The sequence below is a fragment of the Thunnus albacares genome, chromosome 4, assembly GCF_914725855.1.
Source record: "Thunnus albacares chromosome 4, fThuAlb1.1, whole genome shotgun sequence".
Taxonomy (NCBI): domain Eukaryota; kingdom Metazoa; phylum Chordata; class Actinopteri; order Scombriformes; family Scombridae; genus Thunnus; species Thunnus albacares.
This window is the reverse complement of record NC_058109.1, coordinates 29,294,303-29,316,957: the sequence shown is the minus strand read 5'-3', so window position 1 is coordinate 29,316,957 and position 22,655 is coordinate 29,294,303. Positions and strand designations below refer to the sequence as shown.

Genomic DNA, 22,655 nt, shown 5'->3' with positions numbered 1-22,655 from the left:
ATAAAGATACGAAATCCCACAAAGAAGGTCCAAAGAAGAATTTATTATATTATTAATTTGACAAACAGCTGTTAAATAAGGAAAATTAAGTTCAATACCAGCATTAGAGGAGGAACATGAAGGTGAAAGTTGGTTACAGAAGTGGTTATAGTAGAATATGAAACGCAGACATGATTCTTCTCTCTGTTTGATGGTCATACAGCGTTAGAAAGAGATCAAGACGTGTGAATTTTTTAACACGACCATAAGAGATTTTCACACTATTCAACGCAAACACAAATAAAAAAAAATAAAAAAAATATGGGTTGTTTTTAAAAATGAATGTTAACTTTATACCATAAATATTATCCACCGTCAGCATGTCTAAAAGATAATTCTTGCTGTTAATCCTGCTGAAGTAAGATACAATCATTTAGAAGTCTGAGTGGTTTTGAATGAGTCTTTAAAGGCGTCATCTACGTGCACGTGACTGTGTGTTTAAGAGTGATTGCAAAATGTGTCTAATATCATCCTCATCATGCCAAACATTACATAAATATACAGCTGATAAAGTCAAAATATCAGGGGTCGAAAATGAAAAACAAATACGAGTGTTATATTAAACATTATGCAGCATGTTCTTAGCCAAGAGGGTAAGGTTTCATCATTTTTCTAGACAAAGTAATGAGTGAATGAAATCTAAGGCTTACTAGATCACTACATAAAGATCACTCTCAGAAATTCTGATCAAAAAGCTACTGAAGTCAGGGTTCAGAGATTGTTTATATAACTGCTCCGAAGAGGGCTCACAACATTCATGTTTTTATAGCAACAGCTTCACTGACCTCCACGGTGGATGAATGGAGTGATTCAGATCAATGATAACACACGATCAGTACTCAGAACGTAACACCACGGCAGAAGTACCCTGTGTTCAAATCACATCATGTTATCAAGAATAACAGCAATCATCTCGGGCATCCAGCAAAGAAACTGAGAGTCTGTAAGAGAGAAGCACTTGTAAAGTGCACTTGCATTAACTCCACTGCAAAGCACAAAAGATGAACTAATTTAAAGTATGTGCACAACCATCAAGAGATTTAAGACATGCTGAATGATTGCAAAAGCTAGAAAAAAAAAAAAGGAAACATTTCTGGTTAATCAGCTTTAAAGCAAATAAAAGGCTTTCAAAGTGTAAAGGAGGTGTGTGTTTGCATCCCAAAGGCGGCATAGCATTAGTAACTCATGGCATCAGGGGCCAACTGTAGAAATGCCCTTATACATTCACATGAACATGTGTTATGATTCATGACATGCTGGGAGTAAAACTGTACACTACACTTGCCATTCCAAGTGGTTTGATCTGTACGATGTCAGGATAAAATATGAGGTAGCTCATTCATTTGTACTTATCTCGGGTTGGGTCTGTTTAATTTGAGACACCAGATATCTGTTCAGCTCGCCATCCTCCATTTACACAAAACAGCTGCACATATTCAGGCTGCGGACACCATGTCGACACAGCCGTGCAGCTACAGATCAAGTGGTACCATGCAAAAAGAGCCATCACACAGAAAGATTGTCATTCTCAGTTTGTAGTCAGAAACTGATTTTGAGAAATAGCACAGACAAGAGAAAGTTGTAGACTTTCAATCCAGTGATGATTTTGGGCTGAAGGCTAATTGACATAAAACAAACTTTGTGTGGAGTGGAACAATGAAAGTGGTATCTTAACATTAGCACCTGCATAGTTTATTCTCTTCCCAAAGCATCTCTCACAACATGGATACAAATTCTGTTACAAAATGAAGATGTTTTTTTTTGTTTTTTTTTTTAAACAAATGTGTTAAAATAGAATAAACAATAAAAACAATTTAATCTGTGCAATGTTTTATTCTACAGTTTTATCCAGAGCTAAAAGCCATTGTTTTCAACAAGACAAAAATGAATCGACAAAAATAACCGGAAAAAGAAACGGGTCCCTGGGTGAAGCTTCTGAAGCCACGACAGAGTGGATGGTTGTAGGTGCGAGGAGCCCCGAAAAGATTTGTGAAACATGTCAACCGGCCCACAAGCTACCTAAATGTGCTGAGTAGAGCCAGAAAGCACCGATCAACAACAGCCACCTAATAAAGTAGACCCACAGATAGACTAAATGAAAATGCTGTTCACTAAGAAGACCCCTGCAAATACTCCAACATCAGCGGTTTCTCACCACAGGTCAGGCAGTGGAGTGGCAGAGAGTCGACAGCGAGCGTGTAGGTAGTGGGACAGTGAGGGCAGTGACTCCTGGCAGCCCTGTGACGCACCACTGACCTGCACATCTGGGTGATAGCTCAATCTGTGGCCATTTCCAAACCAAGTCCACGTGAAAAGAATCCTTTTCCTAACATATAATTTGTTGAATCATACATATTTTTTTCATAGAATTTTGTATAGGTTATATAAAAGGCTCTATTTGAATTTCACCTAAAGCAAACAACCAATGCAGGTGTCATTTCCCGAGGTCCTTTAATTGTCTGTTTTTTAGAACGTGTGGGCAATCTGGGGTGAGCATACAGGTTTCCTCCCCCTCTTCCTCTGAAGGAGAGGACGGTTACTTAGTGAGACGACAACAGCCGGGCAAATTACGCCCCCTCCCCATCTGTGGTGATGGCCTCCATGCGAAGGTGCAGACAGCAGACAGGCGAGTCTTTACATCCAGAAACGCAGTCATTTAAACGCCTGGATGGCTCGGCTCAGTGGAGTCCTCACCAGCTTCAGGTGTCCATGCTCCCTGTGACCCTCTGCCCTGCCCCATCCCCAGCGCACTGAGTGCACACCCTGAGGGTCAATCTTCCAGCAGGTCTCTGTCCAGATCCATGAAGGGCTCATCAATGTAGCTCGCTATGGCACACAGAGAAGTCCTGTCTGAGCCCAGCAGCACTGACACCGTCTCCTTCCAGTAGCTGAAGGGGATACAGGAGCTCTGAGAGGAGGGAAACCACAATTAGACTTCTAAACCTCATTTACTGCTTTTTATTGACAAGTTGTCTTTGTTAGCTCACTTACCACAGTATCTGATGAGCTACGAGCTTGTGTGTTGGATCAGTACTAACTCTCACATGTAATTATTGCTACAAACAACAAAATGTTTGGGGTTGTGTATATACTTGTCAAAACATTATAAAACATTGATATTTTTGGTCACTTGGGGGCAGTGGAACAAGCAAAAAGTTGTTACAGCTAACAGGTTAGCAAACAGTTGCCTATTTACACATCCAGCAGACACACAGATACATTAACATGAATTTGAAGTCACATTTCTTTCTACTTGGTGACTGTAAGTCTAATATTCACTCTCCTTTAAGCTCTGTTTGGGTATTCACCAAATTCTAAGAAAAACTTCTGGCTCTTTAGTGGTAAATTCTCCATTATGTTCACCAGCTAGTCACCAGCTTTGTCCGTCTAGCCTTTGATGCTGGGTAGGTAGCGCACAGTGGATTTAGCAGAACTTTTTCCCAATAACAGCTGCCTGCTGCAGATAAAAGCAACACTGATGAGCATGAAGAACAAAAAGTAACAACAACAAAACAATAAAAATAAAGTTAAAAACTATAAAACCAAACTAATGAGCGAAAAATGCCAAAATGCTGTGTAGAGCTACAGAGTTGGTCATCACTTGTTTTCACTACCAGTGAGCAGTTTCACGTTAGTCAATTAGCCCTTTTAAAAAATATATATATATACTGATTAATGTATCTTTAATGAAAGGTTAAGAAGTGCAAAGTATGAAACGGTCACCAGTGGGGGATGTGCATTACCTTACCTGACAGCCAGTCACTAGCTTACACTAATATCATCCATCAGTTTTATTAAAGTAAGACAAATACATAATAATTGTGTAATAATATACTGTGTCACATTAATTATTCATAAATTAACAATGTCATTACTTGTATTGCTGAATTGTATTACTACAATTGAACTATTATTGTATTACTGCAAACATTAATTAGTTGTATCCTTGTCTGCTTTCCCTCAAAAAGAGAGATGATTTGGGAAATTTGGAGAATAGACAGCAATATGATTGAGATTTGCCTTTTTTTTCCTCCATCTCTACCGTCTTTACACACTTGCTTCTGCTTGCTGTCGCTGTAAGAATGGAGCTTTTAGAAGATACTTGTGACTCTTGCTGCATTTTTAAAATAATGTGTCTCTTGGATTTTTCAAATTTTATTTTAACTAATGCTGCTGTCTAAAACCAGTTGTACAAGCTTGTGTTCAACACGTCACTGTGACGCAGCAGTCAAAACACTTAAAGCCTTTGTTTTTCCCAGCATGCATAAATGTGATTTCCTTGTCAGGATGCTTTGAAAGTGTGACAGAAAAGCGACTGAAGGTAAACAGTCAGACACTGAGAGGGAACCCTCACGTCGTGCTGCTGACTTGCAACTTGTGTGATGCAGCTGGTGTAGACTTTGGGTAAATGAAAACATTCACTGATGTTTCAGGTGTGTACAGGGAAGAGTGAGAGCAACTCACGTTCTCCAGACAGGTGCTGTCTTTGTCCTTGTTGAGGTAGTGACGCTGCCAGAAGCGCAGTAGGTTGTGGAAGTTGTTGAGCAGGCAGCCCGGGTACTTCTCAGCATACTCCTTCTCACGCAAGGCGTTGAGATAGAAGGGCAGTTTAGCCTTTCTTCTGGCCAGCATCAAGATGACCAAACTGGTGTTTAAACAGCTCACATTCTCCTGAAGGAAGGGGATGGATAGATGCAGAAAGGAATAAGGTTGATGAGTAATTCAACATTTTTTATCATGATTCTAACAAATAAAAAAAATCATTTAAATGTAAATTATAGCTGATACTACTTTAAGTTCACATCAAGACAGATCCTATTTTATTAAATTCGTTAGTCAGACCTGTGTGAGCGTCTGTACGTTGATGATGTTGATCAGTCGGAAAAGGAAGGAGAGCCTGTTCTCAACTCTGGCCATGTAGGACAGCAGACAGCACTCAGACAGCACCTCCACCACTGTTGAGAAAATACCAAAATCAATGCTGAAAGACCTCATATCATATCATAACATCATGGAACAGCACTTCAATTCAATTGAACAGATTTAAACTTTTTTTCTATTCTCGGGGGTTTCTCTGTGTGGACAGCAGATACAAAACAATCTGAAAACACTCTGATGCAGTTCATCAATAATGTGAGTCATTGTTTCATGAATGTTATGAGCAATATGAGCAACTTTTGACAAAATGTATTGCTTAACTTTCCTTTTAATCACAAAGTTCTTCAGTACTTTACAAAACAAGAATAAACACAGGACAAAAACCCAACATCTACATCCACAATCAATTACAAATGATGTGCTGATATTTAATTAAAATCTTCTTCAAATGTTCTCTAATGAACTGCTTAAAATGTGTAAAAAAAAAATTCCATTCCTGTTCACCTTTGACATCTTCAGTTTGGCTCTCAAAGCGGTCCAATGACAGAACAATGCAGCGCACCAGCATGTTAGAGTCCACCAGAGAGCTGTTGATCTGCGTCAGGAAGGTCTGAAACTGTGATGAGAAATCATGCTGTACATTACACACACTACATAAGTTGACAGATAGCTGTAAAATGTTATTTTGTTAGGCCCAGATACACAACATTTTTTTAATTTAAAAAGGGTATACAGGGTGCACAAGTACTGTATACCTTCTCTGGAGTGTTGACGTATTTGTTGAATCTTTTGAAGGCATCAATGTTGAACTTCATGAGCTCTCCAAGCAGATCAAAGTAGCTCTGCAGGACATCTCTGGATGTACAGCCACTATCTATGATGCAGAACAGGATGTGCTGTCGAGGGAAGAAAGGAGAAATTGAGCCATTCATTCAAAGTGGACTGTCGTCATGGAGGATATCTGTTGTGGGTTTTACTATTGATTTTACCTCTAGTAGTCCCCTCTTCAGAAGGAACATTTGGTCTGCATAGGAGGTGGCTCCTCTGAGAAAACTTTCCACTGCCCTCGCCTGCCAGAATCTACATATACGTCAGAAAGAGTCAGCAAAGCCATAAAAAGCAGAACTAGAGACGAATCTTGCGAAATCTTTTCAAAAACAGTTGAGAGCCTGCTGCTCTAATATGTGGATGTTTGACTTCCTTCAGGAAGCCTGACACCTAAAAGATCACCATCTTGGCCTACATGAAACTGACCTAAAGGACGAGTCTGGAGGCTCCCTCTTCATGACAGTGAGGAGGCGCGTGAGGAGGCCCTTCTTCCCGTCACACACTAAGCTTCTGTCTGTGTTGACCAGAGCTTCTACCTCGGGGATGTTAGCCTTCATGGATATGGCACTCAGTTCATTCAGCTCCTGGCTATTCAACAGGAGGTACTTGTTCCTGAAAGACAGGCAACACGTTTTAAAAAAAACAAACATAACATAAAAAGGACAAGTCAGATCCATGGTAAGTGAATTAAGAGTTGCTTACTCATGGTGATCACTGAAACTCTGGAGTAACCGCAAGAACTGGATTTTGAAAGATATTTCCTGCATAATAAGAGAAAAACAGAGAGTTAACAGTTATGTTTATTTGAAAAAGTTTCATTTAACTGCCCAAAGTCAGTTTCCAAGAGTGTTGTGTCAAAAGTTCATACTGGACTACAGTCGCAGTTCTCGTTCTGGCCGTGCACCACATGATTTGAAGCAGTGTATTTCCTCCAGATCAGCTTGTCAAACAGGTTATTGAGTCCCGGGATGAGACGGAACTCAGCCAGCATCTTGTGAACCTGTGCGGAGACACAATACAGGCGTCGGTAAAACAAACAGCCCTGCAAGCATAAATTCCAAGCAATGAAGACATCTGTGCTGTGAAGTACCTGGTTCCTCTGTCGCCCCATGAGAAGGACACACAGCACATAGAGCACTTCCACTTTATACATGATCTCATGGACGATCTTCATAGACTGGGGCAGTCGATGTCTCAGAGGGCTGGTGGCCAGGGAACTCTCATCTGATGATTCTGAAGGTGCAGAATAAAAATAGTTTTAAGTAAAAAGTTCTTAGGATTTAAGCAGCATGAGGAACTAGCAGCACAAGAGACTGTTGTCTCACCTGTACTGCTTTGTTCAGCCTCCTCAGTCGCCATCTGCATGAGGGCGTCCAGCACCAGAGCGTTGTCCAACCATGTGTACCAGTCCTCCAGCTCCTGCAGGAAGTTAGCTCCTGTGGCCTCAGACACCTTTCTGGTGGCCAGTTTACACAGCCGCTCAATAAAGCCCGGGATGTTCAGCAGGGTTACTGTTGGAAAATGCAGTGTGACAGTTCACTTTACTGATCCGTTATTTTGCAATGGAACAGCAAACATTATGTAGTACACTTGAGCTCTGTACTGTGAAGGCAGCGTACCCTGGTTGACCTCCGCCCGCGATGGGCTGGCATTACGTTTCTGCTGGGCATTTTTTGCCAACAGAGTGTGCTTGTCATCATTTCCTACATCAGGTTCTGAGATGGTGACAGACAGGATGCGGCAGAAGTTGGCCAGCTGTTGTTGGTCGAAGCTCTGAACCAGACCTGACAGGTTGGGGATGCCCTCTAAGTGGATCATCTCCTTGGGAAAAAAAAACACATGGATTGTTACCAAACTGAAAGTAAATAGAAGGTGATGTTTAGATTCATTTTTAAATAATCTCAAGATTACTTCCTTGGGCCCAGCACATACTTCATACAAGGTATGCCTACGCCAATGCAAGCATGTGAGATACACAAGTTTTCTGCGTTGATAAAGCAGCTAACACATGTTCATCAGCTTCTCTGGGGCCAGTGTGGTTATTAAGCATTAATCCACACGGGAGAAGAACAGTCACTGTAATGCTAGAGCCCTTAAAAATGGTCACAGAGAAGGAAATGTTCGTTTTTGTGCACTAAATTCTCCACAGCTGCAGTAAGAGTTTTTCAAAAAGAAAGCAGAATGTAAGATCCAGGATGTTTTAGACTTTCCAATGTACAAAAACATTTACAGGATAGAAATGTCTTTGCTAGTTTCACTTTCAGCAAGGTTTTATCCTCATTTAGTGTCCCTTCCTGTAAAGCATAATTATGTGAAGGAGATCTTCACATCACATGACATATTTTTAACTTCACATTTTTTCAATGCAAGTCTCTGAAGAATGTTCGCTGCCCTTTGCTTTGCGTAATGCATACCTTATGAAGAATGCAACTTGCCTTAAAGAAGAATAGTACTTATTGTTATACTTGTCATGGTGCTGCAGTGGTTATATCATATATGTAGCCATTTAAAATTAATTTAAAATGTCATCTGTCATAGCACCACTGCAAATGATACAGACATGCTGTGCATAGCAGTAATCAGACTGTAATTATACACACAATGCACTAACATGCCATCATGTTGTGATAAAAAGTGGGGAGGTGGTCTTCACCTGGAAATATCTTTTCTAAATAACAAAATATTATCTGTCATAATTACTAAAAAGAAGAGGATGTCATTTTGTCAAACTCATCATCATTTAAACATTTAAAAGATTTAAAACACCTCAAAAATCACAAAACTAACTGTGTGTCGGTGTTCAAGAGAACATAAGAAGAAAGCAAAAGGACATTGTTTGCCAATCAATCTGTTAGATTACAATTTTTTCATGATACAGAGCAAAGCAAAGACAGTGACGCATTTTAAAATGTTAAAGAATAATGAGAGAAATTGAATCTTAGCACAGCATGATTCTAAAACGAAGGCATGAGTGTAACATTAAGGTGTTAGCAGCTCTGCCAGGCACAAATATTCTGGCATTAGAGATGTCTGTACATGGACACCAGAGCCGGCAGATAACAACATAAATTAATGTGCAAAGCAAAAGTTAAAAGGTTTTGTATTTTTACAAAACAAAAAAAAAAAAAAAAAAAATCAGATTAGTAATCAGTTTGGCTATTTTTTTTTTTTTTTTTTTTTACACTTTTCACTTTTTAAGGCAAACACCGGCTTGCCAAATGTGTCACACTCTAGTCACTTCAAAGTCATTTCATTGGCCTTTTAACTCTGGAGTAAACATGGCCATAAACAGAGTTTACATGCTTCTGCTGAGGATTTAATCCATGTTTAACTCTGACCTTTTTGACTCCAAGAATATCTTCAATTAGAGTAGCAGTCTGTAGGAAGGTCTTCTTGTTTGTCATCAGGGTGAAGAGAAACAAAACAAAGTCGTCCCTCGCTGCCAGGCTCTTTGTGACCCCCTCCGTCTGTCAATTAAAAGGAAGACATTTGCAAGTAAATTAAATCACGCCTGTTTTGAGACAATCTAACAGCACAAACCTGCAAGGAAAATACATTTAGTTATGTACTAAACTGAAGCAAGGTATGATGCACCTCTGACATTTCTGTGGTACGTAAAATATGTAATAGGATACTTACACATATACAACAGTTGTAGAGAACACTAAGGCTGTCCTTGACCAAGTCATCATTCACTGTTGTAACAGAAACAGACATTAGTCTAATTATGAGAACGTTTCATGAAATTCAAGTCAATTATCATGTAAACATGTTTTAAATCCCCAATAAAGGAAAGAAATGTGCACAGATGTGATGTCAATCCTTCTTACTTTTGGGTTTTTTCTTCTGCATAGTTAGTGTGGGTCTCATCAAGATCTCCACAAGCAGCTTCAGGGAAACAGGAAAATGAGTATTCATTGCTGTGAGTCAATACTGTTTTTATTTCAACACTGTCTCAGTATGAGCTGTACTGCATACGAGAACTGACTCTCCAGAGGTAACAAGCTTCATTGTCTGAGTCCAATTATAACAGATCATGGAGTACTAAGAATGTCAAACTTACATCAACTCCACCAAAGAGGTCAAAGGTGTACGTGTTGGGGAAGGTGGATTCCTGAGCGGTCTTCCTGTCCTCTGTGACAAAAGACATGGCCTCCATGGAGAGCTGGGATGATAACACCTGACAAAAAGAGAGCCCGCATGTACTTTACATCACCCAGGCTCCACAAGTGAACCATTCAGCGACACGTGACTGAAAACAGTGATGCCACAGGCTCATTGTTGGATGGACTGGTGCTGTGTGGTTACCTTAAGAAGGCTGTGGGCATGAGAGAGGTCACTGTTGGGATGGCTGCTCTCGTAGAGCTTCTGCAGCAGAGTAGGGATGCCATTCCACTTGGCTCGTTTATCTCTCTCCTGGAGCAGGCCTCCTGGGAGCTGCAACACACAATCAGAGGTAAGCCGAATTAGTACAATGCACACTGAAAAATTTATATTTTGCATCAGGAGTTCAGACTGGTTTTAAAGGTCTAGTTTTTGCCTGTATGCGCTGTAGTCAGGCTGAAATCTGCAGGACAATTCATACCAGATTTAGGCCTAAATGGCACATTTCATGTGGCGGAAACATGAACAGATAACCTTCCTTCCCAGAAAAATGGGTTTAACTTTAAACATAAAAGGCCCCAGAGGGTAGTTGGGGTTGTGAGTCATATTGGAGTTGAGCCACATCTCAGGTCAACAAAGGGAACTAAAAGCAAAGTTTTTTGTTTTTGTTCTTTTTTTATTCCAGTGGTAATGTATGTAATTCCCTATGCAGTTAGCCATAATGCTGCTACAAGCAGCTAGTTCCACTGTTTACTTTTGTTCAGACTCACAAATTTTGAAGCGAGTCATGTAAAAATCATGTTTATTTCTAAAGCAGTAGGAGGCTGACAGAGATTGTCTCAATAACTGTCATGCTACGCGAGGCCTCGTTCATCCAAATCTCAATCTGAATCTCCAGAATCTCAACAACAGAGCTACCTGGGTAGCTAGCGAGCTGTACCCAGTATGCCATTCGGCAGTGTAATTTTATAAATGTAGAGTTGTTAGTGTTACAAATTGTTTATGTGTCACAGATTGTTGTGTTAAAGAGAGTTAGTTGTGAATTATTAATTGTTGTATAAAGTTATAACTGTTAGTAAGAAGATTATGCAGTTAATAGGGGTTCCCTCTCAATATACTCTACACAGCTCCCCCTGATTGTAGCGCTCTTCACTGTGATTATATATTTCGCCACCTATTGAAAAGTTGCAGCAATTATTTCAGCTATGAACTGGTGTGGCAGTGTATGAAAAATTCATATTGTATGGGAAATTAAAACTGGTATACCAGATGAGTCAGTATACTGCCCAGCACTATGTGTACATAATTTAAAACATACAGTGCACCATGTTCGACTGGCGGGACAGAGACAGGGTGATGGGATGGGAGAAAATAGTTTCCTTTCAGATAAAGTATTCACTTAGCTACTTTTATACATCTACATGTGTGTAGGTATGTATGTTTACAGGGTATGGGTATGCGTATATATGTATATCTATCATTATTATTGTTGCTTTTGCTGTATTTTTGGTTTTTAACTTTAATGTAGCTTTTAGAGATATTTTGTTTGTACCTGCTGTTGGTGTCCTTTCAGTTTTTATCTATTTGTTTGCTGTTTTTGTGACTATCTATCTATAAAACCCATTGGAGTGCCTTTTAGGGATGTCTATTAAAGAAATAATAAAAATCATAATTGAGGGGGAAAAAATCCAGATATTAATAAACATACACTTATTTCTCTCAAGGAAACAAGCTGTTTTCCAAACGGGACAGAAGAAGCAGCCTGTTTGAGGGATGTTTTTGATGTTCTCTACTGCAGCTTTCATTAATGTGATGTGTCAGCAGCACTGACTTAACACCAGTTTTCAACAGTTATCACATTGTGGCAGTTAAGTTAAACTTGTCAGATGCGACATTTTCAGTGTTATCAGGTATAGTAGAATCAGACAGAACTGCAGATACCAAGGAGCCTATAGACGATATTATAGGTTCCTTGACAGATACCAAGTCTACTTCATGAAAAAAACACTTAATGAAGTGACGCAATATTGAAGATGCACTGTATAAATGGTTTTATTAGCTTTATAATTTAAGGCCTTAAACTAACACTGAGTAAGTAGGTGAGATATTTGCTCGGTGGCTGTATGAGTCTAAATGTCAGGACAGGTGCGACGTTCATGGAGATTGATCAGAGTCAAAACAGTTGACGTAGACTAACGTTAGCGTTGTATCAAAACTAACCGTACAAACAATGTTCTCCAAAGTTACAAATATCGTGCAAACGTTTACTAGTGTAGAAATAAAAATAAACTTGTTCGCTTGTCCAAACAGCTGTTGTGTCCATTTATGGAAACGATAGTTATTGTGGTTAGTGTGTCGTTACGTAATCGCCTGAGCTGTTCAGCTGGCTTAGCTAGCTGGCTGACATTAGCAAATGTTACTGTCATTAATTACGTGATTTAAGCACTTTCCAAAACTGACCTACGGACTGTCTTGTAGCACCGACACCACAATACCTGATTAACACAGTGACGGCCCGTCAAACTAGCGATTCGAGGCATTTTGTGTACCGTAGTTCCCCTGGCCTGTAATGCTAAGCTAACATGGAGCTAACAACAAAAGACCCACTTGAAGCGGAGCTTGCTACATACATTTGTTGTCGTGCTACCATCATTTGGCTTGTCAGCGAGCAAATATTATTAACCAGAACTCAATGGTGTCAAAGTTTAACGTTTACATTCAATAAAATGTCCCACAATGTCGTAGCTAGCCGTAAAGCCAAAGCTGTAGGGAGCGACTACACCTTCAGTCAGGTCTCCGGGACAACGTCTTCGTTTTCAGGCAACATCCCGAGCGCAAGTCCCCGGTCTCAGGCGACCAACTTTCAGACGTCTTTACTGTCGAAACATGCGTCGTTTCTCTTACCTGTGTCCCTCGACTGAAACCCTGGCCAGTAATTTTACTGGCCGTGAACTTTGTGATGATATTGCTACTGCAATTTCTCCGTTTTCCTCCAGTACAAGGGGACTCGGACCCCAGAAGCGTCGCCATCATTTCTTCTTCCTGAACTGAAAGTGCTCGGGCAGGAAGTGGAAGGCTTTGATGAATTATTGGAGGTAATTAAGCGGCATCTGCTGGCAGAGAAGCAGATAATGACAACAAAGTGAAAGTAGCTTATGATAGGGGAGAGGCAAAAATCATTCATTAGAAGAGCCATAAATAACACCAGGCAGAAGGAATGGGATACAGTCAATAAAGGGAGACATTATTAATATATTGTATAATATATAAATTAATATAATATACAGAAGTCAGGTCATGTTGAACAGTTTAAATGAGGATATCATAATTGCAGAGAGGAGGTGATCATTACACGATTAAGGTTCATGCAGGTTTTCATTCCACGTTACATATAATGGAGAAAAGTCAGTCCAGTCTGTGTCAGAGGTGATTCTCTGGAAGATGTACACATTATCATACACTGTACTAAATATAATCCAGAGAGGGAGATATTAAGAAAATGAGACAGAGTAGGAATGGAGTTTAAAATCATTACTGAACACAGGACAGGACTTCAGGGAAATCAGAATGGGGTTGATAGGTCATATAATACACGTAGGATTAGGAAATAGGGGTGTGATTTGTTTATTTATTTAGATTTTCTATAGACCAATCAGTATTCAGGTGATCTAATGCCATGAATCTACACACTCTGATACAGTAGATGGCGGTATGCACCTTTAAAGTTGGTCTGCGATCCGCCAATAAACACAAAGAAGAAGAGAAGCATCTTTTTGTAAGAACCAAGGGCCCCCAATGATGTACACATTTTATGTTTCTGACAATAACACACACACACACACACACACACACACACACACACACACACACACACATATATATATGAGAAAGCACAGGCCAGACACTGTTTGTGTTAACGTGCTTATTTGTGTGTTGCTCATTTATTACACAACAAACATATTTTATTGGATTCCAATTACATAACTGCACACTGCAATATAGTTCACTTAGACTATTACATTCAAACAGCATGTACATATAATTAGGTTATAATTTAAGAAACATTCACAATAATTAAATGTTTGATACCAAACAAGACCAAACAGAAAATGGTTCACTGGCTCTCAATTTTCTGCTCACATCTCCACTGTGTGCCTGTTTGGACACAAAAAGCAGTCCACATACTGACATATCCTACAGTATGTCACAACTTTACACATTGTAGTGCCTCAGCCCTCCTGCTATCCTAGGGCGTTCCTCGAAGACCACATTGGGGCATGCAGACGACCTCTTCCACTGGATTGTCCAGACAGCAGGTGAGACAGGGCAGCATCTCGCTGCACTCTGTCAGCTTCTTTCTCCCCACACTGAACTGAACCATCTTTCCTCAAGTGTCCCAGCTATGATCATTATCTTCTGTCATTTGGAGATAGGAGCTGATGGCCTCCCTCAGCCCTTCGCTCACCAGAGAGTGGTCCGACTCTGTTCTCTTCCTCCTGAAGATCACAGACCTGGAGGAGATGGAGAAGGATTTTGAATTTGGTTATAAGGATATGACACAGTGTATTTTACAGAAACTTTTTTTTTTTTTTTACTAATGTGTAAACATGGAAAGAGATTAAATGCTTGTATTTATATCTTCAGGTTCTCATTGGACATTAACAAGACAGAAAATGCACTGCATTGATTTATTGCAGGCTACACTGAACACTGATGTGCTTTTCCAGAAACACCCTGCTCTAACCCACAAAGTTATACCTGTTAGATAACTAGCACAACCACAGTTGTATCTGATGACTATTGACTGGATAAGTTGGGGATGAAGCCCTTTGCTCAAGGGCATCTCAACAGTGGATAATGAGAGAAAGGTGAGAACAACTCGTTCTCTGTTCTGGACATATTTATCCTGCCATTCAAAAGTCAGTTTCTTTAATCTTTGAGCCATAAATCAATTTAGATATTTAGACAAACTCACTAAATTGACCTAATTCTGCAACAAAATCACTATACAGTTGAATAAACATCTTTCTAACAGTGTCAACAAAAACTGAAAATAATAAGCTTCACTAAAATATATCAATTGTTTTACATCCAGGACACCACCAGGGGTTCACATAGTACAGTACAATAAGTAACAGAGTGACACCTTGTGGCAGTCATCAGTAGAAGCAAAGAAAGAAAGAGTTCACACCTGCTTATGTCCTTCCAGTTGATGGTAGGCCTCCGGGTGGTTGTTGGTATAGGCCTGGCTGTCTGTCTGGAGTTGTCTGAACCCTGGATGAAGCAAGGCTCTGTCAGCCGACAGCACAATCCATTTGCAGACTCTGTAAAAAAAAAAAAAAAAGACTTGAATTAATTTCATTGCTTTGTCTTTTGTGTGTTTAGGCAAGTAACCAGCATTAGATCCTTAGTACAAACCTGTATAGTGTTCCACCAGGTGACGCAGGGAGGGGAAGGTAAGTCCTGGAGATATGTAGACCCAGCCGTTTTGGAGGTGAGAGATGCGGTAGTGCTTCACACTGTCCAGGTACGAAGGGTTGGTTCTCCTCAGGACAGACAGCGTGTAGCCATCTAAAGACAGAAATAGCACACAGATGTAGCAGTTAAACTACACGGCTCATAATTATGAACTGCAGGTCATTTAGTAATTATCAATATTACTTAAATTAAGCCATTCCAATCATAAGCCTTATTATAATACAGTGTAACTACTACAAGAAAATTCTTTAAATAGTTGAACCTGCAGTCGAAACACCACGCTTCATATTTTAAGTTTCATTTTGTGTACTAAAGCTACAATGTTGGGCTCAGTGATTGAAGAATTCAGATCATTTAGTGCAACAATGTAAAAACACTCTGTACTCCAGTCTTGCATCAAAAGTAAAAGTTGTGCAGAAAGTGTCTGATATATATGTTACATTATTAGACTCTGGTATTTTAATGTTGTAGCTGGTCAAAGCTGAACTAGTTTTAACTCCTTTATATATATTTAGTTTAGGGACTTTTCTCTAATTTTTGTATTCTGGAAAATAATAGTTAATTTAGTCTCTTTGGGACTCAAACTATTCTTAAATGAAACTATGTGGGAGGTCTAAAGGGTCTTTGGTGAAACTGCTAACAATCTGAAATGTGACAAGAGGCCCCGACTAGACACTGCTTTTGTGTCTCAAACCAAAGAGATTTTTTAAAATAAATATATCACATTTGTAATAGTCTTAATCTGCAAAGTAACTAACTATAGCTGTAGTGTAGCAAATGAAGTGGAGTGAAAAGTACAATATTTCCCTCTGATATGTTGTGGAGTATAAAGTAGCGTAGAATGGAATTACTCAAGTAAAGTATAAGCACTTCAAATTATAATCCTTGAGTATTTCCCGCCACTGGTTTGGCTTGGATTGAACATGTTTATGATGCAAATCACAAGGAATAAAGAAAAAGGGAACAACTCTCTAACCTCTGTTTGTCTCTGACTCTCGGATCATGAAGGCTCCACTTATGTTATTGGGCTGCATGAGCAGCTCCACTGCTTTGTACCTGCTGATGCCGGCGAACAGCCAACTGAACAGAGAGAAGACAAAGAAGACTTTTAGACAAGTGCGACAGACAGACAGACAGTATTGTCATGCAGATTTAAAAAAAAAAAAAAAACAACTGTTGTTTTGAGGTTAGAAAAATCCCCTGGAACAATATCAGAGCACATTCCCCACTGGAGGAGGACTGAAACTATAGGAGGTAGATGCCTATGTCATGACACTAGAGACAACGAAAGTCTTGTTCCAAACATCTGTCGCCACTGAGGTAAAGTTCACCTACACCCTCCAGGAAACTCCCCGCCTTTCATTTCACTTTCGTCTCTTCTGCTTTCACACACGCACACACACACACACACACACACACGCAGCAATAAGACTTGCATCTTAACACATCTTCATGATAGTTACTTACTTATATGTAACCTTGGCAGTGTAGTTGGTGGGAATGTAGCTCTCAAGATTTGTGGTAGTGGATCTCACCATCATAAAGTCACCATCACTGTTGGTTGGAGAGAATAAACAGTCATGACTGATTGTTTCTGTCAAGATGAAACAAGGGTGAAGGTGAAACATAAAGAGCTATATCACATACTCTGATATGATGACGAGTCTTTCCCCAATGCACATGGTCAGTTCTGTGTGACCGAAGGACGGGTAGTTGCAGAGGGACACAATCATGCTCTCCTGCGAGGCTGCAGAGAGGAAGGAGGAGATGTTTAAAATTAAGTTCAGTTATTTACATTTTCCCTATTTTTTTATTTTGTGTGTAGATATCTTGGAGATAAACTTACTTGGTGATACAGGTTCAGGTGGATTTTCTAAGCTTGTCAAGTTGGATCTACATCTGATGGGGCAGGTACCCATGTTCTTTGGCTTCTTGCTGATTTGAAGTTGCTCTTGTGGCAGAGAGATGGGGAGCATAATTAGAAAATCTTCAAAGGCGCTCAATAACTCATGTTTATAATTTAATTATCTCCCTAGTTAACAGACTATGACTGCTTACAGGTATTGCAACAAAACCTAGATGATACAGGAAGGCGCCAAACCACAACAAGAGGTATTGATATCCTGTGTTAAATTTCCATGCTGCATGTATGCGAGGAATACATGCAGCATTTTCCCATGAGAAATGATATTTTATTCTTACTATATGATACAGACTATTTCTTCATACTAGTAGCAGTAAGGCCAGAAATTGTCTTAAATAAAAAAAAACATTTAATCCATAAGGCATGGTCATTGCTAAGTGAAAATAATAGATATTTTATATAATACAAGTGATTCAGGCAATGAGTTTATTAATATTCTGGAGGTACAAGTCAGATCAGTGAACTAGAAAAAAGAAAAGAAAAGCAAAAAGATTCTCATCAGAGTAAGAAAAAATACTCACCTCTTTCAATTCTTGTATTTAAAATGTTGCTCCCAGAGGTTAGTCCGATCCTTCCCAGAGCAACAGATATATTCCAGGTCTTCTTGTCCAAAGATGCCCGTCTGCTTTCAGAACACACACACGAATGCTTGAAATATATGTGAAAGCTCAGGTTTCTACTCAGTCCTGCTGATCAATCTGAATGACTCCTCCGCTCTCTTCCCATGAAGACTGCTATGTTTTTGCAGCTGTTTATTGGGGGTTTGCTGGCTTAAGAGACGTGGCTTCCTGCATGGCCTTTATGTATGTCACCCGGCAGCAGCTTCCTGTGACGCCTGAGATCATGACATCCTGACTCAGAACAGCTTGTGTTGATCGCTTTGATGCAAAGTTGTTTTTTTTTTTCAAGTGGAGCTTAATAGTGCATCACTTGTTTATGGAATGTATTGTAGGTCTACGTAAGCAGGTTTTACATCTACTTGTATGTGCATCATGTGGTTTGACGCAGTGGGTAGGAGCGGTGACACAATTTCACAATGATAGTTTGTGTAAATTCTACAAGACTACATCTGATCTGACTATGTTTTTGCAGCTGATTCTGATGACTGATTGAAGGGAAACGCTGACCAAGTGCTTTGCCAAGTGTTCTCATTACATTCAGCTTTTGTCAGTCATCTTAAAATGTTGCCATTGAAGTTCACATCAGATAACAGTTAAACCTCAGCTGGAGCATGACAAAGCTTCCCCCTGCCAGCCTACTCCTGTCTTGATTTATCAGATGCAGGTTCATCCATCATGCTGACACTGCAGAGTCAACAGTGGAACAATATGACTGGAAATAAGGTCATTATGAACAATATAACCAGTATTCGTGTGAATCATTTGGGTGTTAAAAGAGCAAAGAACATTAACAATTGACTTTTAAAATCAGTCATTTATTCAGGGATAGTACAGCTTTAAGCGGTACATATTCATTGACGTCGGGGATGGCTGCAAGAATTTGAATTACTGATGTTATTAAGAATTTAACAAGGCTGAGAAAATCTCCTCTTGTTCTAGTCTTTAAACAGATGTACTAAGAATCTTTATCAGTGTGGAGTAGATTAATGCCTAACCACTGAGAACTGCCTGATAACGCAGATGGAATGAAACTTTTTATCTTATCATCATCATGGCAGATCTTTATTGACTTGTTTTCACAGTTATCTCATTAAATATTGCAACATCTCTATTTATAAATGTGTTTTCTAACTCCACACTAAGTATTTTTTAATGTTTCTGTCTGGATTGCAATGAAATACAGAAGATTTGTGTTATATCATTTTGATTTTTGTGCACCGGGGGTGGAAACAAAACCTTAGAAGATATTACAATCCAATACAGCAGCACGAACACTGACCTCAGTAATCACCAGTTAAATCAATGGCATTTAATATTGTGTCCACTTGATGAGAAGTTCATTTCTATTTCACTTCAGTTGAGGAAAATTGCAGATGTGCTGCACAATGGAGAAACCAGAATGATAAAAAAAAAAGCCACAGTGGCTGATATGAACATCAGATTAAAATTTATCTTGCCATGACCTTCTGTGTTTCTTCTCATTTCTAAGTCAATCTCCTCATCTCAATTTGCAGAGCAGCTGACCATTGTTTTCTTTCAAGCGTGCTAAATATAGACCGACTCATCTGTGACAAAAGTTTTCACACAGCAAGGAAATACGAAGACCTGCGGTTGGAAACTAACTCGCCACAGTCACCTCACTTTTCCACTAACAGAAGACGGAAAAGCATAAGCAGTTGCTGAGCTGACTCTTGTTTAATTTCTCTTTCTTTCATTCAGATAATCTCCCTGAACTTGCTATTTATATGCACCTGGTAGTCAGAATTATTAGTAATGTGCTGATAAATGAAAAACACAGGTGTTCTCATGTAGCTTTATTCAGTAGTAATATAAATGAGTTGAAAAATGAATCAGCAGACAGTGAGAAGCACCACTGGGCCGGTAAGTGAAGGGATTCATACTTGTCACACCAGAACCCACATGTTAAAGGTTGCTAAAACATCACTAAAATCTATTCAACTGAACAAAAAACATCAACACAAAGCAGAAAGAAAAAGGAGGCGATGAGCTCAATTACAAAAAGAATCCAAAAGAAATGAGAATAATGTGAAGTCGACAAACTGGTACAGGTTTCCTTTAACATTGAATGTCGTTTTATAATGTTTAAAAGCAGCTCTCTCCAGAGTTTTGATTACAGTATGTGATGGTTCTTGCATGTATCTACTGCACAGTTTTACCTGGCGTCATCGTTTTAAATACAGGCTGTAATCCTGTTTCTGCAGTTACAATAGTGATCCCTCTATAACGCATTGCAGCGGGTTTAAAAACACACAAAGATACAGTGACTCACAATCAATGTAGCCCATTTTTAGAGTTCACAACAAAAGAGTAGAGTTAAAATAGCGAAGGTGTTGTACCGTGCAATGATAAAAAAAGAAAAGAAAATCTACAAGTTATTTCGAGCACATGGAGGATTTCCACGGTGTGTGAAGACATTTAAAACAAAGACGTGGTGAAAAAAAAAATAAATACAAGGGAGGTGAGGTTGGACAGTTGAGTTGATCACGATTTGAGCATCTGAATATACAACACATCTGAATGTAGTTATGGTTTCTGATAGGAATGTGACTTTGACAGTGTATTCAATATAATATTTAACAATATGCATCTGTTAATATATTTATTACATCCTCTTTTCTAATCACATAGTTCATTACAGATCCCTCCTGGCTTTGAGTTGCTTAGGAGCAGGAAGAGAGAGAAAGAGAGAAGGGAGAGGGCACATAAGTTACTATGGGGAGGGTGCAGGGGTGCAGTGGGGTGGGGGTGGGGGTGGGGCGGGGGGGGGGGGGGGGGGGGGGGGGGGGGGTGGGGAGGTGGGTTTAGCAGGAAACCTCCATGGTCTGGGGTCTGGCCTGGCTGTCCAGGGCCCCGGTGGCGCTGCCCTCCAGCAGGCTGTTGAGGTTGGTGCGGCTGCGACTGCTGTCCATGGAGGTGATGCTGGAAGAGGAGGTGGTGCGGGAGCGAGCCAGACGAGTCATTCCTGCTGACGGCACTGAAAAGAAAATGGAAATGTGATTGTGATGCATATTAATATTCCGCTCACACAGCACAGAGACTCAGTGCACTTACATAGCCGGATACCACGACAATAAAAAAAAAAGTGCTTACCCATGCAAACAACTCTCAAATATGGAGACTAATCAAATAAAAGAGATGTTTAACAGAAAATTATGCACGTGTCCACTGTTGGGAAAATTTAAAAAAAAAAAAATCAAAGCAATACAACAGCAGAATAAAGCATTTGCAAGCCAACTCAACTGACAGGAAGCAACACCAGTGGGTCATGCAACAAAATAGGTCACTGAGGATAGAATCCATGCTAAAGGGGACAAACTAAACTCCTACAGGGAGATGAATGTGTCAAAGTATGCATGTGTGGAAATAATATATTTCACTGTGTTTAATACTGTCTGTATCCATCACCCTGAGCTGCTGTTGGAAATATCAAACAGTGCCCTCTACAGAATGTATGCATACATTGACATTCATCTACTGTAAGGAAGTTTTGAGGCCGTTTGGGTTCAAAGCCTTCTAAGTGGCAGCTGCTCAAGAACCCTGTACCTGATTCGTTGCTCAGATGACTGAGAAGAACGTAGGGAACTGTAAGTAATGATTAAAGAAGGAAAGAAAGAGGGAGAAATGTTGAAAAGGTAGCTCTTCTGTTGCTTTATCCCACCTCAGTGTAGTTCTCATTCAAACAGAGTCTCTGTTGCAGCTTCAATTGTTGAGTACAAATAGCTGTTTGCTAGCAATAACAGGTAAAAAAAAAAAAATCATGGTATGTGTGCAAACTAGAATATTTTTTCTTGTACTCTTGAGCTGTTTCCCTTTTGCATTTCACACTGTGGCAACGTGTTAATGAGGGAAAAGCAGCTTTCAGAAACATGCTGAGGTGTTAAGATTTATTTTCCACACTTTCCCTGCATGAAAACACTCTTTTTAATCTGTTCTAATCCTGCAGTGGCATTTACTCAACAGGGGGACTCGATGGCCTTTAAGCAACACTGAGACACTGACATAATAGCTACACCCGAGGGTGCCTCCCACGGTCAAAGGGTTTTTGGAACAGGAGAGAGCAAAAAAGAGAATTAGCATCACAGAAATACACACACTGACAGGCGTCATCTGTATGGCCAGAGCAAGCAAACCTACGTTCATGAATTCATCCATCCATGGATCAGTGTCTGGTTGGTGCACTACAAGTCAGTACGGTCTGACACAAATGTGTTTGTTGTTGTTTTTTTTTTCTTTGCTGATGAATGACTGTAAAAACCTGGAGGCCTGTTTAAGTATGCATTGAGTCTCTCTGGGAGACAGCATCATTAAACAGTTCTGAAGAGAAAAGAAAAGCACACCAGGCAAAAGAAAAAAAAAAAAAAGAAAAAAAAAAAGAGAGGTAATTCTTTTTAACGCCCACTCTGAACAGGAAGTGAATTGCTGTTCAGCACATCTCGAGTGCCAGTGTCATTTCAATCATGCTAGAAGCACTTCACACCTCACCTACTGAGGGTTGTGGGTACCACACACTGCAAAGAGCAGAGAAGAAATGCCGTTAGCGCCCACTGAGCTGCACAGGCTGCGTCTCCGTGACCAGGCTGACAAAAAAACGGTGTCTTTTCATGCACAGCTGGACACAGTCCAAACACCATCAGCAGGGGTGTTCAGCTACAGCTCAAAGGAGACTGCAGTGAAAACAATTCTCATTTAAGTAACAGTTGTCATTGCGCTCACGTCAACAGGAAATTCAAAACACAGAGAAACCTTGACCACAAACACGTCAG

General features: G+C 39.9%; 3 protein-coding genes across 9 annotated transcripts in view; all 3 read right to left on the bottom strand.

The window, feature by feature from the left end:
- Window positions 1–23: 23 nt before the first annotated feature.
- Window positions 24–12,909, bottom strand: trpc4apa (transient receptor potential cation channel, subfamily C, member 4 associated protein a). Its single transcript, XM_044348704.1, has 18 exons — window positions 12,754–12,909; window positions 10,054–10,182; window positions 9,809–9,925; window positions 9,576–9,633; window positions 9,385–9,440; window positions 9,084–9,212; window positions 7,365–7,566; window positions 7,071–7,256; window positions 6,836–6,978; window positions 6,614–6,745; window positions 6,448–6,506; window positions 6,172–6,357; window positions 5,907–5,997; window positions 5,673–5,813; window positions 5,422–5,533; window positions 4,882–4,994; window positions 4,504–4,710; window positions 24–2,947 (listed from the first exon to the last, which is right to left on the bottom strand). Exons 1-18 carry the CDS (start codon window positions 12,880–12,882, stop codon window positions 2,810–2,812), a joined length of 2,328 nt encoding a protein of 775 aa, XP_044204639.1. The 5' UTR covers window positions 12,883–12,909; the 3' UTR covers window positions 24–2,809.
- Window positions 12,910–13,756: 847 nt separating this feature from the next.
- Window positions 13,757–18,040, bottom strand: sla2a (Src like adaptor 2a). The gene is made up of 8 exons (XM_044349237.1): window positions 17,773–18,040; window positions 17,174–17,278; window positions 16,975–17,074; window positions 16,795–16,881; window positions 16,304–16,407; window positions 15,268–15,420; window positions 15,041–15,173; window positions 13,757–14,360 (listed from the first exon to the last, which is right to left on the bottom strand). Exons 2-8 carry the CDS (start codon window positions 17,244–17,246, stop codon window positions 14,237–14,239), a joined length of 774 nt encoding a protein of 257 aa, XP_044205172.1. The 5' UTR covers window positions 17,247–17,278; window positions 17,773–18,040; the 3' UTR covers window positions 13,757–14,236.
- A 1,630-nt stretch (window positions 18,041–19,670) lies between these two features.
- The window catches only part of ndrg3a (ndrg family member 3a), a 34,742-nt gene continuing 31,757 nt past the window's right edge, over window positions 19,671–22,655 (bottom strand). For 6 of the 7 annotated variants that reach the window (XM_044349261.1, XM_044349264.1, XM_044349263.1 and 3 more), the window contains 2 exons: window positions 21,436–21,474; window positions 19,671–20,866 (listed from right to left, as the gene is read on the bottom strand). In XM_044349261.1, coding sequence (XP_044205196.1) covers window positions 20,694–20,866; window positions 21,436–21,474 — 212 coding nt within the window. In that variant the 3' untranslated portion in view covers window positions 19,671–20,693. The remainder of the gene's footprint in view (window positions 20,867–21,435; window positions 21,475–22,655) is intronic. The other variant, XM_044349266.1, reaches the window with a different exon arrangement.

Bases quoted from the DNA above. Each gene is read 5' to 3' on its own strand.
- sla2a (XM_044349237.1), bottom strand. From the start codon at position 17,246: ATGGGTACCTGCCCCATCAGATGTAGATCCAACTTGACAAGCTTAGAA. The intron at 17,075-17,173 runs GTAAGTTTATCT...TCCTCTCTGCAG, and splicing joins ACCTGAACCTGTATCACCAA to CCTCGCAGGAGAGCATGATT. The intron at 16,408-16,794 runs GTAAGTAACTAT...CTCTCTGTTCAG, and splicing joins ACTGCCAAGGTTACATATAA to TTGGCTGTTCGCCGGCATCA.
- trpc4apa (XM_044348704.1), bottom strand. From the start codon at position 12,882: ATGATGGCGACGCTTCTGGGGTCCGAGTCCCCTTGTACTGGAGGAAAA. The intron at 7,567-9,083 runs GTCAGAGTTAAA...TTTTTTCCCAAG, and splicing joins ATATTCTTGGAGTCAAAAAG to GAGATGATCCACTTAGAGGG. The intron at 6,746-6,835 runs GTACTTCACAGC...GTCTCCGCACAG, and splicing joins TGGGGCGACAGAGGAACCAG to GTTCACAAGATGCTGGCTGA.